General features: G+C 31.7%; 1 protein-coding gene across 17 annotated transcripts in view; it reads right to left on the bottom strand.

Annotated features, from left to right (window-relative positions):
- Window positions 1-18011, bottom strand: part of GPHN (gephyrin) — a 438119-nt gene that overhangs the window by 285915 nt on the left and 134193 nt on the right. For all 17 annotated transcript variants that reach the window (XM_033107419.1, XM_033107417.1, XM_033107412.1 and 14 more), the window contains exon 3: window positions 6301-6358. In XM_033107419.1, the coding sequence (XP_032963310.1) occupies window positions 6301-6358 (58 nt within the window). The remainder of the gene's footprint in view (window positions 1-6300; window positions 6359-18011) is intronic.

Consider the following 18011-nt stretch of genomic DNA (forward strand, 5'->3'; position numbering starts at 1 on the left):
TCAATTTGGGGAGAACTGACATCTTTACTATGTTGAATATTTCTATCTATAAACATGGTATATCTGTCCATTTCTTTAAGCATCCTTTTATTTTTTCACGTTTTCAGTTTTCAGCATACAGATACATTTGTGTGTTCTAAAGTGTATATATAAGTACTGAATTTTTGTTGGAGTAATTGTAAATAGTATTGTTTTAAATATCAGTTTCCAACTATTATGAGTATACGAAAATGTAACTGATTTTGGGTGGTGGGTGGAGGAGGAGTTGTTGACCTTATATCCCCAAAATTGAACTGACTTATTTATTGTAGGAATTTTTCTGTAAATTTTTTTCTACATAGACACTCATGGATTTGCAAATAGGAAGTTTTATTTCTTACTTTCCAATCTTTGTGCCATTTTAATACTTTTTCTTGCATTATTGTGCTACTTCGAAATTGTAGTATTCAGTTAAATAGAAGTAGTGAGAGCAGACAACCTTGTTTTGTTCCTGATCTCAGGAGGAAAGTATTCATTCTTGCACTAGTAAGTATGATGTTAGCCATAAGTTTTTCTAGATGCTTTATATCAAGTTCAGGACATTCCCCTCTATTCCTAGTTCGATCAGAGTTTTAATCATGAATGGGTTTTACAGTTTGTCAAAGTTTTCCTCCATCAATTGATATAATCATATTATTTTTCTTCTTTAGCTTGTTGTTATGGTGGATTGCATTGATTTTTTTCCCCCAATACGGAACAAATTTTGCACACCTCAAATAAATCCCACTTGGCAGTGCTATATAATTTTTTTAAAACATTGCGGGGTTTAATTTGGTAATATTTAGTAAAGTATTTTAAGTTCATGAGAGATATCAGAGTGCATTTGTCTTATTTCCCCCCCTACTATCTTTCTCTCGTTTTGGTATCAGAGTAATACTAGCCTCATAAAGTAAGTTGGAAAGTGTTTCCTCCTCTTCTATTTTCTGGAAAAGACTGAATAAAATTGATGTTACTTCTTCTTTAATGTTTGATAGAATTCTCCAGTAAAACTATCTGGCCTGGACATTCCTTTTTTAGGAGCTTTTCTATTTTGAATTTAATTTTTTTAATGGTTATAAGACAACACAGATTGTCATTTCATCTTGGTTAGTTTTAATAATTTGTGAGTTTTGAGGAACTGCTCCTTTTCTTCTAAGTTATCCAATTTATGATTACAAAGTTTTTCACAGTATACACTAGTCATCCCTTTAATGGATGGAAGGTCTGTAGTAATAGTGTTTGTTCAATCCTGATATTGATGGTTGTATCTTTTTTTTATCTTTGTTAGTCTAGAAAGAGGTTTATCAATTTTATTGAGTTTTAAAAGAACTAGATTTTTATTTCATGGATTTGTTTCCCTGCTTTCAATTTCATTGATTCCGATTCATCAGTATTAATATTTCCTGCCTTCTTGTTTTTATTATATGTGGCTCTTCTTTTATTAGTTTCTTGAGGAAGAAACATAGATTATTGACCTGAGAACTTTCCTTTTCTCTAAAAATTAATGTTTTCATGGTATATCTTTTTCTGTCATTTGACGTTCAACTTGTGTCATTGTTTTTGAAATGATTTTTTTTGAGAATGACAGATGTTGGGTCATTTCTAAAAATCCATTATATCAGTTTGTCTTTTAATGGTATATTTAGATTATTTATATTTAAGGTAATTACTGATTTCTTAGAACTTAATCTGCCATTTTATTATTTATATTCTGTTCATGTTTTCTCTTTCTCATTCATGTTTCTTCATGCCTTATTGTGGACTACTTGAACACTTTTTAGGATTTCATGTTATTTTATAGTATTTTTGTGTATATTGTTTCGTATACTTCTTTTAGTGGTCGCTCTGAGTATTACAATATACAGATGTAATTTACTACAGTCTACATACTGGTAGTGACATTTTACCATTTTAAGTGAAATACTGAACCTTTGCTTTCATTTAGGTAAATTTACCCTCCCACATTTTAAATATGACTGTGTTCATTATTTACATACATTGTATACCACATCCTATGGTGTTATAATTTTGGTTTCAACCTTCAAATGTGATTTAAGAAAAATCATAAAAAAAATATAGTCTACTATATTTACCTATTCTGCTGTTCTTCTTTCCTTTCTGAAGTTTCAAGCCTTTTTCTGTTATCATTTCCTTTCTCTTTAGAGAATTTATTTAGCCATTCTTTCAGAGTAGGTTTTCTAGTGACAAATTCTTTCAGTTTTCTTTTGTTTGAGTATGTCCTTATTTCCCGTTCATTCCTGAAGAATAATTTCACTGGATATAGACTTTGTGGTTGACAGTTCTTTTTTTTCAGCATTTGAAAATTGTACCACTTCCTTCTGTCACCACCACCCTCTTCCCACTCTCGACCCCCCCAATGTATGGTGCTAACAAAAAACAGATAAATAGATCAATGAAATAAAAGTTTAGGAAAAGACAGATGTATGTATGTGTATGTGTGTCCCTAGACATATAAAAATTTAGTATATGATACATGAGGCAATTCAAATCAGTGGGGGGGAAAATGGGTTTTTCAATAAATTGGACAATAAACTACATTATTTCATATATAAATAAAAATAAATTTATACCAATAAATTACAGATACATTAAAAAGTTAATATTTAAATATCTCTATTTAAAATAAATATACCCAAGGTGGTAGTGTAAATTGACATAACTACCTTGCAAAACAGTTTGATTTCATTCAGAAAAGTTGAAAAATATACATTACTTAAAACCCAGGAACTCCTTTCCTCAGTGTATACCTCGGAGAAACTCTTACACAGGAAGTTTTTATAAGAATTTTATAGTATCATTTTTCGTAACTCCAAATGGAAACAAGCTGAATGTCTATCAACAGTAGGATTTCTCAAAAATTTATGGTACAATGGAGTATTTTATGACAAAAAAATGAAAGAAAGAAACAGCTATCGACAACAAGGATTAATCTCACAGTGGAACAAAAGAAGCAAAGCACAAAAGACTGCATACAGAGTGATTCAATTCATATAAAATTCAAAAAGAAGCACAAATAAATTACAATATTTAGGAATGTGTACATAGGTGGTAAAACTAAATAAAAGCAAGAAACTGATAATGAATAAAACTCAGTACATTGGGTAGAAGAGATGATTGGGATTGGACTACAAATGTATTTTTCATCCCTTAAGGCTTTGGCCAAGCATCCATTCACTACGAGGTGATTTATTATAATCAATAAATGCATGATTAAACTCTGTATGAACTAAATAATGATTTATGGTGCTAGAAACATTGTGAAAGATTACCACATCTGATGAAATTGAGTTATGTTTCATTAATCAATCATATCTTTTTAATAGTACAAATATACATACATACTTATTTATAATATATTATTGACATTATATTTCAAATTTAAACTCAATTGTACCATATAAATAATTTAAAATTGAGATATTAGCCAACTAAAATGAATATTACACCCAGATGTTTCACATTTCCCCCAATCGAAAAGATTATACTATCTGATTTTAGCTGAAAATGTTATGGTGCCATCATATGTTGGTGAAATACTTTATAACAGTTTTTATTTCAACATATTTTAATGCAAGAATCAATTTCATATTTCTTATGCCTCAGGACTCAAACTCTCTGAAGCTCTTTTAGATATAATACCAGTAATTGATGGAAAAAAATCATATATTACATGCCATCCATGAATATTTCTTCAGAAAATCTCCTGATAACCTTTATAACTCTAGAATTTCAAAAATCACAATGAAAATCAACTCCTTTAAAGGGGGGGTGGTAGATGAGGATAAAGGGGATCAAATATATGGTGATGGAAGGAGAACTGACTCTGAGTGGTGAACACACAATGGGATTTATAGATGATGTAATACAGAATTGTACACCTGAATACAGAATTGTACACCTGAAATCGATGTAACTTTACTAACAATTGTCACCCCAATAAACTTTAATTAAAAATAAAAGAAAAGTCATTAATAAAAAAGAGGTATCGTTTTTGCTAATTAATTAAACTAATTAAATAATATATTAACCCTCTGGTTCTAGGATGGGCCTTCTCCAGGGCAATAGTTTCGGTCGATTATTATTACCTTATACAGCTTTTTTAGGCTATTCTAGTCTAGCATGGCCTCAACTAAACTCCATAGTGACAAATCTCAGTATCAATCAATAGACAGAACTATCTTTTCTGAGTTCCAGGCTGATTTATCAAATCATTTAGTGGATATCTGGTTATCTGAGAGGGACCTCAAATAAAATAAGTCCAGAACGTACCCTCTTTCCTTTCAAACTTTTTTTCTGTATCTCCTCTTTAAATTAACATTTAACACAATCTATTCAGATTCCTAAGCCAGAAACCTGAGTCAACCTTTCCATTCTCCCCTAAACATGAAACAAATAACCAAGGATTTTTTTATTCTAGTTTCTTAAATAACACTTTCTGAATTGGGGTCTTTTCTTCATCCTCAGGGCCACCACTTTAGTTCACATTTCAACCCTTTTGTTTCTATATTACTGCAATCTGGTCTCCTTCCTTCGTTACATTATAAATGGAACCTCTTCTTCAGTGAAATCATTTTTCTCACTCATCACGGAAAAACCTAAAACATTTACCAAGCTGATTATGTTTCTTTCTTACCATCACATAATGGCACCCCATAGTTTTTAGTATAAAATCCCAATTTTTTTAACATGGGATGAAGGGCCACTGCCAGCCCTATATCTCAACGGTCTTTATTTTATACCCTGAGATCTGGTGCCATATTATCTCATATTTATGCTTTCATAGGTGACTGTGCCTCTGTATAGAACTCCAGTTTGCTGAGTTTACCTCTTGGAAAGACTGCTGATTAACTTTTCCAAATGACTAAGTGCCCTCACTATGTATTATAGCACACTTTGTTTACCTTTATCACTTAACTTATTATAATTGTAAATAAGACAGAGCACCTTTAAGATGGACATATTTCAACTCTATATCCTTTATATAAATGCTGCGTAATTATTTATATATACATTTATTGATTAAAGTTTCTACAGTTTAGTTTTTTTCTGACACTATAATATTTATTTCAAGAAGTAATATCCTCATGTTATTGTAACCCTTTACCAACACTTGATTATATTGCTGGAAGAATTACTGGACCTCAAACAATTAATTTTAACAAGTTCACCTTTACTAATCCCCATTTTCTCTTTTGAAAAATGAGACATCTGGATTAGGCCTAAGGTTCCTTCCATCTAAACTATTTTGCGAATTTATATTAAGTTGGAATAAGTCTCTTGACACTGTTTTTTCTAAATTGCTAGAATATAATCACGGCATTAATTCCTGATGTTGGCTACACATAACACCTGACATTGAAACTAATAGCATATTACATAATAAAGATCAATGAGCTTAATGGATTTAAAAATAATGTCAACAAATTAAAGAATTATTTACTAAGATTACAATTCATTGAACTTGATTTTGAAAAGTTGATCAAATCAAGCTTAATAATTTGTTGAGATCTTTACATGTCATTTTTAACAACTTAACCCAGTATTGCTTATAGTTGACTATTGCAATCCGATTGTTAAATATCATTTATGGAATAAGAAGTAAGTTCAGTTCTTGTTAGACTGTAAATTGCTTTTGTACAAGGGCTACATGTTATGTTAGAAGACTAACAGTGCATAGGATTTACTAAAATATTAAGAGACAGAAAACTGCAATAATGCTATAATCTTCAGAAAGGTCAATGTTCATTTATTGTACTGTAAATTTTAAATTTAAATTGATGTACTGTTTTCAAAGGAACCAGGAAATATTTACTACTGTAGAAGCCTCATATTATTTATAATTGGGAAAGCTTACAGGGAAAAGAAATTAAAACAAGATGATCCATTACGCACACTAATGCTTATATACAGTCCTTTTGAAGTAGATTTTCAATGAGTTTCACAGGAAAGGGTTCCTTTTTGATTCTCATATTTTTCTTAGAAATGTATTGATAATGGTAGATGAAATCTGATATATACATATACATATATATACATATACATACATACACATATATATACACATATATATGTGTGTATATATATATATATATATATATATATATACACATATATATTTATTTTAATTCAAATAGGATAATTGGGAATTAAATGCTGTCCTAACACACCCAAAGATTCAACAACATAAAGAAAAAGCAATTCTTTCCCCCACCTTCCCACCAAGATACTCAGTTTTCCAGAGTGAAAAACACCATACTATACCTTGATTTCTTCTATTTCGTCTGGTACTATCTTGTATGCTGATATAGTTCCACCCAACCTGAAATTAGAAGAAGAAAACAGTCTTAGCAATTGGTATAAATATAGATTATGTCTGCCACTAGCATCAGAGTGTTACCAATAATTGCCCATTGCCCGTCCCAATAACCATGGAGGAAAAACAACCATTTTGTGATTAAGTTTTACATATATTAGTTAAAAAGAAGTAGATAACAAATGACTACTGAAAGAGGAAACAGTGAGATTTTTAACCGTAACTAAATTTCTCTTATTGATGGTTTTAATGACACTAAAACTGCAATTTTTACTGATGGATTCTGTCACCACTAAGGTGTATCAAGAACCAATAGAATAAACATGGTGTTTGCTTTTTATGTTTGTTTGTTTTTATAACAGACTTTATTTTTCAGAGCAGCTTTAAGTTTACCGAAAAACTAAGCAAAAAGTAAAGAAATTTTACTCTGTTTTCTCTGTTAGCATCTTGCATTAGTATGGTACACTTCACAAATGATGAACCAATATTGATTTCGCTTTTTTAAAAAAGAATTTAAACAGGGAGTCAAAGAGAACTGAGTGCTCAGCACTGTCCACGGGAAAGAGATGAGTGCTTGAGGGTTACAAATTTAATGCCTGAGATAAGATTTTTGCCTTGAGGCCCAGTGATGTCATTACATATCATGTTCATCTGTTTCAAATATTTTTTTAGAAAGTAGCTAGGATTTATGTAACACTTAGCCATTTGCCAACCAGTCATATATTATCTAATTTAACACTTGTGACTGTCTCCATTGTAAAAATGGGAAAATTGAGACACAGAAATATTCAGTAATAGTCGTAAGTAAGCGAAGGAACTAGCAAGTAAATGAGCTAATAGAGATGTACATAAAGTGTAAAATATAGTCCAGATTTCAAATATTTAGTATAAAAAAATAATTTTAAAACTGATTACATGCTAAAATATCATTGTGGGTATACTGGGTTAAATAAGCTATATTATTAAAAGTAATTCCAACTGTTTCTTTTTTAGTTTTTAAAGTGTGCTACTAAAAATTTAAAAATACATATATGGCTTGTATTTGTGGCTACTATCATGTCTCTATCAGACAGGTGCTCTAGGTTCTTAAATTCCAAGATAGCTACCTACTACTGCTCTAATTCAGTGCTTAAAAAAGAACTTTCTGATTAAACTTTCTGATTACTTATTTGACTTTATAATTACTCAGTATCAGAAAAGAGAATATCATAAATAAGGCGCTTACATATTCTAGATACTTTAGGATATCTACCTATTTCAAATGTAAATTAATAAATGACATTCTAGTTTCCATTAAAAAATAATCCAACCAATTATTGTTATTGAAAATTCTGCATTTAAACTCTTTAATATTACCATTTATCTTTGCTAATGAAAGTAATGTTCAGTTCTTTATTTGAGAAGTATTTCCTAGACTTAAAGTGTCATGACTGAATAATGAAAACACTAATGAAATTTAAGTTAATTCATATTATATAAGGTACACAAGGGACATAGTAATCAAGACCATACTAAAATAACTCGTAAAAGAGCAGTACTAGATGTTGCTAAAATAAAAAATTATATAACTCTGTAAGAGGTTTAAAGTAGCCATTTAAAAAACATTTTCATTGTCAATTATTAAAGCTATTCAATTAGGAGTTAAGATTGTTGTATCAGTAAAGACATTAGAGCAAAAAAACTACAATTTATAGCCTTGCAAATAATGAGTTCATCATTTTATTCGTTGAGTTCATATCATGTAATGGATATAATCCAAAGAATGAGGATGCAAAGAAATTAGTCTTGTAGGGAAGCCGATGAGTTAATAAATATCTGTAATATCATGCACTAAAATGTTACAATAGAGCTAAGTAGAAGTTGAAAGTTTGAAATTATTTCAAAATAAAAAAATTTTTAAAAGCACCTATCATTGTAAAATAGACTGGTTATAATATAAGCAGTTTACAACACCTATCACATATTACAGAAATAGCTTCAATTTGTTAGGAAAATAATGATTCAAAGATGCCATGGTGATGATGGTTGACTTCTGGAAGAAAAGTAAAAACAAAGTTGCTATGGTAAACTTCAATTCTACTTCAACAAACAACCCATTTTTCTGATTAATGTTGACTAACACTACCTTAAATATTGCCTTTCCTGGAATTGCAACCTAAGGAAATTGGCTTCCAGATTAGTATTCCTACATCAACTTCTAACCAATGATAACCAATGATAACTTTTTTCGACTGTTAAAAAGACAGGTGAAATATATGATTTAACGTATTCCTACGTGGATTAAATGGACACATGACATATAAACATTATGCATATGAATAGTATACTGACAAAATAGTAGGATAATCACATGATCAAGTGGCTATAAATGCAGGAAGCTTGAAGGGCCGCTGTATTACACTACTAAACATAGAAATGAGAAAGGAGATTAAAGCTGATAGAAACACTAGAAAAAAATCCAATAAAAAGAAAAAATCTAGAAGTAATTAAAGAAAACTGAGTCATAAGCAAGTAAGTTTAAAAAAAAGTTCAAGAATAAACTTACTTCAACCCATCTTTTTTTCCTATTCCCTGCATACAACCAAAGTAATAGTAACTATCCCAACCACTAATTTTGACCTTTGAACTGATTTCTGAAAATGACATTTCTATTTTCATGGCATCATGAAACACAGCTACATTTAAAAGATCTATAAATTTAACATACTATCAGTATTCCATAGTGACTACTCAGGTAGACTCATTCCAAATTTCATGTTCTTTCCATTACAACACAGCATCCTCATTGTAAAAGAAAGAATACACTTGAGGCAGTTCTATTTTACTATAGTCAATATATAAAAATGGTACTACATTGGCAGTGACAGTGGTGGTAATAGTAGCAATACTACTAGTAATAGTATATTAAGCATTTACTATATGCCAAGCATTATGTCAGGCTTTTCAGGTAGTTTCTCATTTAACTCTCATAGCCTATAATAATGATTATGAAAAAAAATGAGACAAGCCGTTTTTCAAAGGTCCCACAACTATCAATAGCAGAGTTGGGCTTAAGAACTCAGTTCCAAAAATTGATAAGCAGATTCTAAAATTCATATGAAAAGTCAAGGGACACAGAATAGTCAATCTTGAAAAAAAGGAAGTTATAGGATTCCCACTTAACTGACTTGAAGCTACGTACTACAAAGCTACAGTAAACAAGACAATATGGTCCTGGTATAAGGATAGACATAAAGCAATTGAAAGCCCAGGAATAAATGTCACATTTATGGTCAATTAGTTTTTGTTTTCCTTATTTTATTATGGTAAGTATATTTAACACATTTGCATTTTAACCATTTTAAGTGTACAATTTATTACATCATGCCATTAATTTCATTCACAATGATGTGACATCATCATTGCTATCTATTTCCAAAACTTATCCCTCTTATAACTCCAACAGACATAGTTTTAATTTCAGAATCGGAACAGACTACTATTTCTTTAATTGAGCCAAGGCTGAAGTAGCTAGTTTAAGTTTAGAGGCTGTGTTGTACCAACAACATGTGTTTTTAAATACCAGAATCTTAGTTTGACCAGATGCTCACAGTATAGGAGGAACTTAGTGACCTAGGACCAACTAAGGGGACTATAGATTCAAGTCTCTTGTCTCATACTCACTCCTGAGGATGAACACATTGAGTAGAATGCCTACTGAACACCCCAAAATATTGAAATAGTTCTTTACTTTTCTTCTGAACATATGGTTTGATATACATAAACCCTGTGAAAATGTTAGGTTATGTGATGAAGTGAAATTAAAATTTCAGATGGAATTAAGGTTGCTAATCATTACACTTTATAATAGGGAGTTTATTCTGGATGATCTTGGTGTTCCCCATGTAATTACAAGGGCCCTTAAAAGGGACAGAATCAGAGAGAGATGGCAGTGTGAAGACTTGGCCTGCCTGATGTTGCTCGCTTTGAAGATGAAGGAAGGGGGCCATAAGCCCAGAAAAGAAAGTGGCCCCTAGAAGCTGGAAAAAGCAAGGAAACTGTTTCCCCCCCTAGAGCCTCCAGAAAGGAATGCAACCCTGCTCACATCTTGATCTTGGCTTAAGTAAGATACTGTATGGGATTTCTGAACTATAGAATTATAAGATAAATTTTTGTGTAAGCCATTCAGTTTGTTATGGCAGCTGAAGAAAACTAATACAAAAGTAAACACATAATGTCTAAAATTCATACAGTAAAGAACACAATATGAAATAAGTATGTAAATATCAGAAGAAGCAACTAAAAGAAAGTGGTTGTTTCTGGAAGTAGCAGGAAAAAAAGATAGCTGTATTTTAATGGTCTGAGCTTTTTTGGCATCATTTGACTTTTTAGAACATGTGAATGCATTACTTCAATAAAAAATAAGAACTAAGTTAAAAAAAGAAAAACAACATAAACTAAGGAAGTTGTTTATATGGTGGAAAACTCTGATTTCTCTTCTAATGTTTGTCAGAAGTGAGAGTGGAGGATTTAACTAAGCTGAGCTACGGCTGATGTTTTCATGTTTTTTATTTTTTCTCATTTTATTTTTCTCACCACTAATTATTTTTCAAACTTTTCTGTTCTCCTCACCTCAAACATACCTATTGTTCCTTCTCAAACTCTATCACTATCAAATAAACAATAGGACTAACAGGAAAAAAAGGTTTGCTAATCATGACTTCCAGCAGTAAAAGTTTATTTTTACTTCCAAGTTAATTGCAGAGAGGATAGTGGAACCCATAGTATTGCATTACCCTTTATTATTGATGCCAAACTTGCAGGTAGAGGAATGTGTGGGTGGAGAATATCTCAAATTCAGGTCCATGAAAACAGCTCTAAACTGTGGTAAAAATTTGAATGGGAGCAACGATACAAAGATCGTCTAATTTTTAGAGAAAGAGCAGAGTAAACACAAGATACTTCTAGTGAAAACTGCTTGGAAAATGATCATTCCAAAACAAAATGATCTCTTTTTTCTACAGACCTTTAACATGCATTGCTTATCCCAATTCCTTTGTTATGTAATTACATACACTGTCTTGTTTTTGTTATTGTTTCTGGTGTGTGTGTGCTATTTTACAATGCATTATAAATTACTTAGAAAGAAGAAACAGTTCTTACGTTTTTAACAACAAAAAGAGATTCCCCTCAGTGTTTAGTATTGTTGCATGCATTTATAAGGCACTTTATATATAACTGTTGAATAAATATTATGGAGATCTTTTACATTGAGAAAGACGAACAATTAAGGATGTACCTTGTTCATTCTCTTCTTTTGATTTCTCTATTCCTACGTTTTCCCTGTTTCCCACTAAGTGATTCATGCAGGCTTCCTGCCAAAGATAATTCAACATTCTGACAATTTACCTTAGATATTAGAAGCTACTAAAGTTATAAATTTGAATAGCATTGAAGGAGCATATCCCTATAGCATTCTTTATTGTCCAGCAACATGCATCTGAAATAGAATGGAAATTCAATAAAACACTAAGAAAGAACCAAAGTCACTTTCAATAAGATTTTAATTTTAATTGCCTTATCTACATACTTACGCTCCGTTGAAAAAAGAAATCTGCTAAAACCACCAGAGTGACTCTCAGCTGGCAGTGATTTTGCTCTCAGGGGACATTTGGCAATGTCTGCACACATTTTTATTAGTTACAGCTTGGCTGGTGCTACTGGCATTTAGTGGGTAGAAGCCAGAGATGCCGTTTAACATCCTACAATGCACAGGGGAGCTTCCCATAACAATAATCTGGCCCAAAATGTCAATAATGCTGAGACCAAGAAACCCTGCAGTAGAGGAATGTAGAAGCCAAATAAAAAATGAGAATGCATTTTTCTTTTTCTAGAAGTACACACAATATATTTACCATGGATTCTAATACATATTCAGGTCTGTTAGTTCTGCCCCAACCTATCTTTCCAACATATTCATTTAATAGTGGTAATCATTATGCAGTTTTATTTAATTCAAATAAATTTAATGAGCACCTATAATATGCAAAGCACTGTGTTTTGTACTGAAGAGAATACAAAGAAAAAAGTTTAGAATACAAAAAAGTTTAAGTCATCATCCTCGTTTATCAAAAACTGACAATATAGTTATAAAAATGTGATATAATTAAGTATAGCAACATATAATTAAACTGACAATAAATGATACACACAATGAGATCTATCAAATAGTATAGTACAGAATATAGAAATCAGGGTGGACTAGAATGGCTACTCAAGATCTGACAGAGAAAATGAAATTCATTTAGGGCCTAAAATGGACTGCTAGATACATAGAGATGAAGAGGAAATGTACTTTACGTGAGAAGCACAGTACGAGTTAAGGTAGTAAGTTGTATGTTCAAATGAAGTAGTCTGTAGGATTTGGAAAATTGGTGGTGGGAGGGAACCAAGAAAGTCTTAAATGTTAGGTTGAGAAACAGTTGTTATTATAAAGCAATTGACATTAGTTTGATGAGGAAAACAACTTATGAAAGCAGATTTAGGAAGTGTATAAGGGTTCTCTAGAGAAACAGAACAGACAGGATATGGATATGAATATAAATATACATGTAGATATACATATATATGAGATTTATTATAAGAATTGGTTCATAGGTTATGGAGGTGAAGAAGTCCAAGAATCAGCCATCTACAAGCTGGAAAACCAGGAAAGCAGACGGTATAACTCAGTCCGAGCCTGAAGGCTTGGGAATCAGGGAACCATGGTTGTTAAGTCCAGAGTCCCAAGGCCCAAAACCAGGCGTTCCATTGAGCAAGGGCAGGAGAAGATGGACAGCTCAGCTCATGAGAGAGAAAATTCACCCTTCCTTGACCTTTTTGTTCTATTCAAGCACCCAGTAGCTTGGATGATGCCTTCCCACATTAGTGAAGGGGGTACTCTTCACTCAGTCTACAGAATCAAATACTACTGTCTTCCAGAAACACCCTCACAGACACGCCCAAAAATAATGTTTTACCAGCTATCTGGGCATCTCCTAGACTGTAAAGTTTATACATAAAATTAACTATCACAAGGGTGGCCGGTTAGCTCAGTTGGTTACAGTGCAGTGCTCATAACACCCAGGTCGCCGGTTCGATCCCCACATGGGCCACTGTGAGCTATGCCCTTCACAACTAGATTGAAACAACTACTTGACTTGGAGCTGATGGGTTCTGGAAAAACACACTTAAATAAATTTTTTAAAAAAGAAAGAGGTTTAAGAATAAAAAATAAAAAAATAAATTAACCATCACAATAAGATTAATTTGGAAGCAATATTGGAACATGAGGAAGAGAGTGCTGATAGAAACATCAGAAAAGGGATAACTGTAATAATTCATGTATGTGATAATGAGGGTTTGATTTAGAAGAATAGACGAGAGGAGAGCAGGGAACATTAAATTAAGAAATAATAGTTAGGACTTGGTATTTAAAAAATGAAGAGTAAACATTCTGTATTTAATATTTTAGAGAAAGTTTCAATGCATATTTCAAATATGTCTACAGAACACCTGGCAGAGAATCAAAAAACCCTAATTTGATAACGGCTCTATTACTAACAATGAGTTACAAGACTTCAGGAAATTGCTTAATCTCCTGGAGAGCAAGATTTTATTATCAGTAAAGTAAGCAAAATCATGACCAACCTGCCTACCTCAAACCTTTGTTGCCAGAAGCAAATTAAATAATATATATGAATATACCTTATGTGGATGAAAAAGGCATGCTGTAACAAGTCCTAAATTCCTAACTGGGCAGGTCATGGTGGGTAGTCACGCCCAGGCATATAACTTGTCGAGTAAAAGACTTATCTTTGCTTTAAGTAGTTCTGTCCATTGTTTCTGTGCATTTAGGTTAACATACCTTTGAAATGCCTCTTTTCAGACCCCTCCTTCTAATACGTGACCACCCTGTCAGACCGCTCCTTCTAAAGCAGACCACTTTCAAGAGAGCCTATAATTTTAACTGTCCTGTAATCCAATCCCAGCCTTGCTTTCTCCCACCTTCATGTAATCTTTCTTATATTCCCTTATTAATCTCAAAAGTATAAAAGAAACTATTATTCTCAGAAGCATTTGGGATCTTGCTCCCCAGCATGTGTCATCAGTTTGGCTCAAACAAATTCTTGTAAAAATTCTCTACAGATCTGGAAGTTTCTTATGTCGACACATAAAATCTAAATGCAACAAAAATATTATTGTTATTTAAAGCAAAAAAAAGTATAAAAATAACTGATCATTTTATAATTACAATAAATATGGGGTTACTAAGATATGAGGATCTTAAAATGAATAAAAATCATCTTAATTTTTAGTTTAAAATGATTAGATATAAAAATTCTAACTACAGGTTTTTATTTAAAATTTCATTTTGCTTAGCTATAGTTTATTTTTTCTATTTTAATAGTCCACTATATGAATTTCTGAATACAAAAATGACCTTCAATTATATGCATTTTCTTATAGATTTATACAAAACAGATGACATGGTAACTGTAGTATACAGTAGGAAGAGCATTCACTTAGAAGCCATCTGCTGGGTTTTATTTCTATTATATGAATTTGGATTATTTCCTATTCAGTATGAAAAAACTAAATGTCTAAAAAATATGTGATTAGTTATATAAATTATGGTATGGCTAGTAATATATTCAAAAAGCAAAAAAATTTTAAAGATCACTTAGTAACAAGACAACATTAAAGAAAAAAGACAAAATATGAAGATATTCAATAATTCTACATGCAATATTATACTCACAAATTTGAAAAACCTAAAGGAAATGAAAGGTTTCCTATGAAAACATAATTATAAAACTTGATACAGGATGAGTATTAAAAGTATTTTTAAAGGCCAGAAACAGAAAAAGAGATTTAAAAAGCAGACGATATACACTTCTAAAAAGGCATCATGAGCAGACCCAAGATGATTTTTACAGCTGAGTCTTATAAAACAATGAATCAACAAATAATGCCTATGTGACATAAATAATTTCACAGCATAGAAAACGAAGCTTCTCAACATGCTCTATAAAGCTGGCATCAACTCAGTATCAAAACCAGTTTAAAGTTTTTTAAAAATGTAGATGAAGAAATCCTAAATAGACTCTAAATAAATATCATGTCCAAGTAAGATTTATCTCTGGACTAGGTAGGGCTGAATGTAAATGAAAAAACGTAACACCAAAACATAAGACAGATAAAAGTACTTGATAACACTATATCTACTCCTGATTTAAATAAGCAAAAACTAAAGCTTTAAGTAAGGTAGAACTGGAAGAAAATTTCCTCAACTTGATTAAGGGGATATACAAGAAATCAAAAGGAACATCGTACTAAAAGGTAAAAAATTAGAAGCATTCTCACTAAAATAGGTACAAGTTAGGGAAGCACAGTACCTTCAGTTTTAATTACATTTGTATTAAAGGGCTTAGTAGAACACATAAGAGTTCAATATGTTGGGTGGACATGACATTAATAAGCAAAAATCAAAATACCAATCACCAATTATAAAATGTAAGGGAGAATAAAAGGACTGTGTTCACCACAGGAAATATACATGCACATATACACATACACATACACTCACACACAGTACCTAAAAATAAACCTAATGAGAAATTTTAAAAACCTGCCTTTTCACCAAAGAAAGCTGTGTGTGCACTAGCACATATCTGTTTGTGAAGGCACTTCTTTCAAGTTCAGAGTCCTTCTAGACATCTCACGATTGATCCCCAATGTCAGCGGTTGGGTTGTAAATTTACGGCCCATGAAGAATTCAATCTTTTAAGGTGATTTCTTTGGATATCTGTCGGTCTGTCTGTAGGTATGTATGTATGTATGTTTGTTTGTTTATGTGAATTTAATCAGGGAATTAACTCTAGGTTAACTCTAGTCCTAACTCTCCCTATTGTTTTATATCAAGATATCTGGCATGTTTAAAATACCTCCCTGGCACCTGAAGACATTTGAGTTTGTAGCTCTAGATTTTACTACATATCAACTTGAGTGTATAATTTCTGAGGATATAAAACCATACATTATCTCTTTATAGCTTCCACAGAACCAAATACAATTCCTAGAAAATCAGTGCTTAATAAATATTTGTTGGTTTGTTGATTTTTGAATGATCTTAGGGAGATTTTAAAGCACATTTGTGTCAGAATAATTGTGCACATAATGTCTAAAATAACCATATAGTTTATACATTTAAAGTATTAAAACATTTGCTTCTAAATTCTACTTTGGACTTATTCCCATGTTTGCTAGAAGATAAACTCTAGTCATTTGGTTATAGGATTATACTCTTAATCTAATGATGTGAGAAAGGAATGGTGTAGTTAGAATTCACTATGGTAAGCATCAGTAAACAAATATGCTCTTGATTAAAATTAGGCAATTTTCAAAGAATGTCTACACATTATAGCAAATGAACTTGCTACGCAATGGGAATGATTAAAGCCTTTTAAGGTAGGAAGTCCCATAGTGAGAATGTAGAAGTTAAAAAATATCTTTTCCTTCGCTTATTTCCTGTAGGCAGCCTACAAAATTCCTTTTTAAGTTACCACAAATGGCGTTAGAACAGTGGACATCCATATGCAAACAAATGACCTTTTATCTTAATCTCACACCTTACACAAAATTAAATTATAGTGATCTTAGACCGAAATATAAAATTTAAAATTTTGTAAGAAAATACAGGAAAAAAATCCTTGTGGCCTGGAGTTAGTTCATCAAAATTGAGAATTTTTGCTCTGTGAGAGACACTGTTAAGAAAATGAAAAGAAAAACTACAAACTGGTGCCAGCTACAAAATCAATGTATAAAATTCCATTGCGTTCCTATATACTAACAATGAAATCTCAGAAAAAGAAATATAAAAAATAATTCCTTTTGCAATTGCAACAACAACAACAAAAATACCTAGGAATAAACTTAACCAAGGATGTGAAAGACTTATATATTGAAAACTATAAGACATTTTTAAAAGAAATTGAATAAGACACAAAGAAATAGAAAGACATTCTGTGTCCATGGAAAAGAAGAAACAATATAGTTAAAATGGCCATATTACCCAAAGCAATATACAGATTTAATGCAACCCCCATCAAAATCCCAATGGCATTTTTTAAAAAATAGAACAAAAAAATCATCAGATTTCTGCGGAATCACAAAAGACCCCAAATAGCAAAAGCAATCCTGAGGAAAAAGAACAATGCTGGAGGTATCACACTCCCTGACTTCAGCTTGTGCTTCAGGGCTACAATAATCAAAACAGCATGGTACTGGCAGAAAAACAGACACATAGACCAATGGAATAGAATTGAGAATCCAGAAATAAACCCACATAAATATCGACAGATAATTTTTGACAAAGAAGCCAAAATCATACAATGGAGAAAAGACAGCCTCTTCAATAAATGGTGCTCGGAGAATTGGAAAGCCATGTGCAAAGAATGAAACTAGACTGCTATCTGTCACCACGTACCAAAAATCAATTCAAAATGGATCAAAGACCTAAGTATAAGACCTAAAACAATAAACTACGTAGAAGAAAACATAGGTACTAAACTTACGGACCTTGGGTTCAAAAAGCATTTTATGAATTTGACTTCAAAGGCAAGGGAAGTAAAAGGTAAAA

This window comes from Rhinolophus ferrumequinum, chromosome 6 (assembly GCF_004115265.2).
Source record: "Rhinolophus ferrumequinum isolate MPI-CBG mRhiFer1 chromosome 6, mRhiFer1_v1.p, whole genome shotgun sequence".
NCBI classification, from domain to species: domain Eukaryota; kingdom Metazoa; phylum Chordata; class Mammalia; order Chiroptera; family Rhinolophidae; genus Rhinolophus; species Rhinolophus ferrumequinum.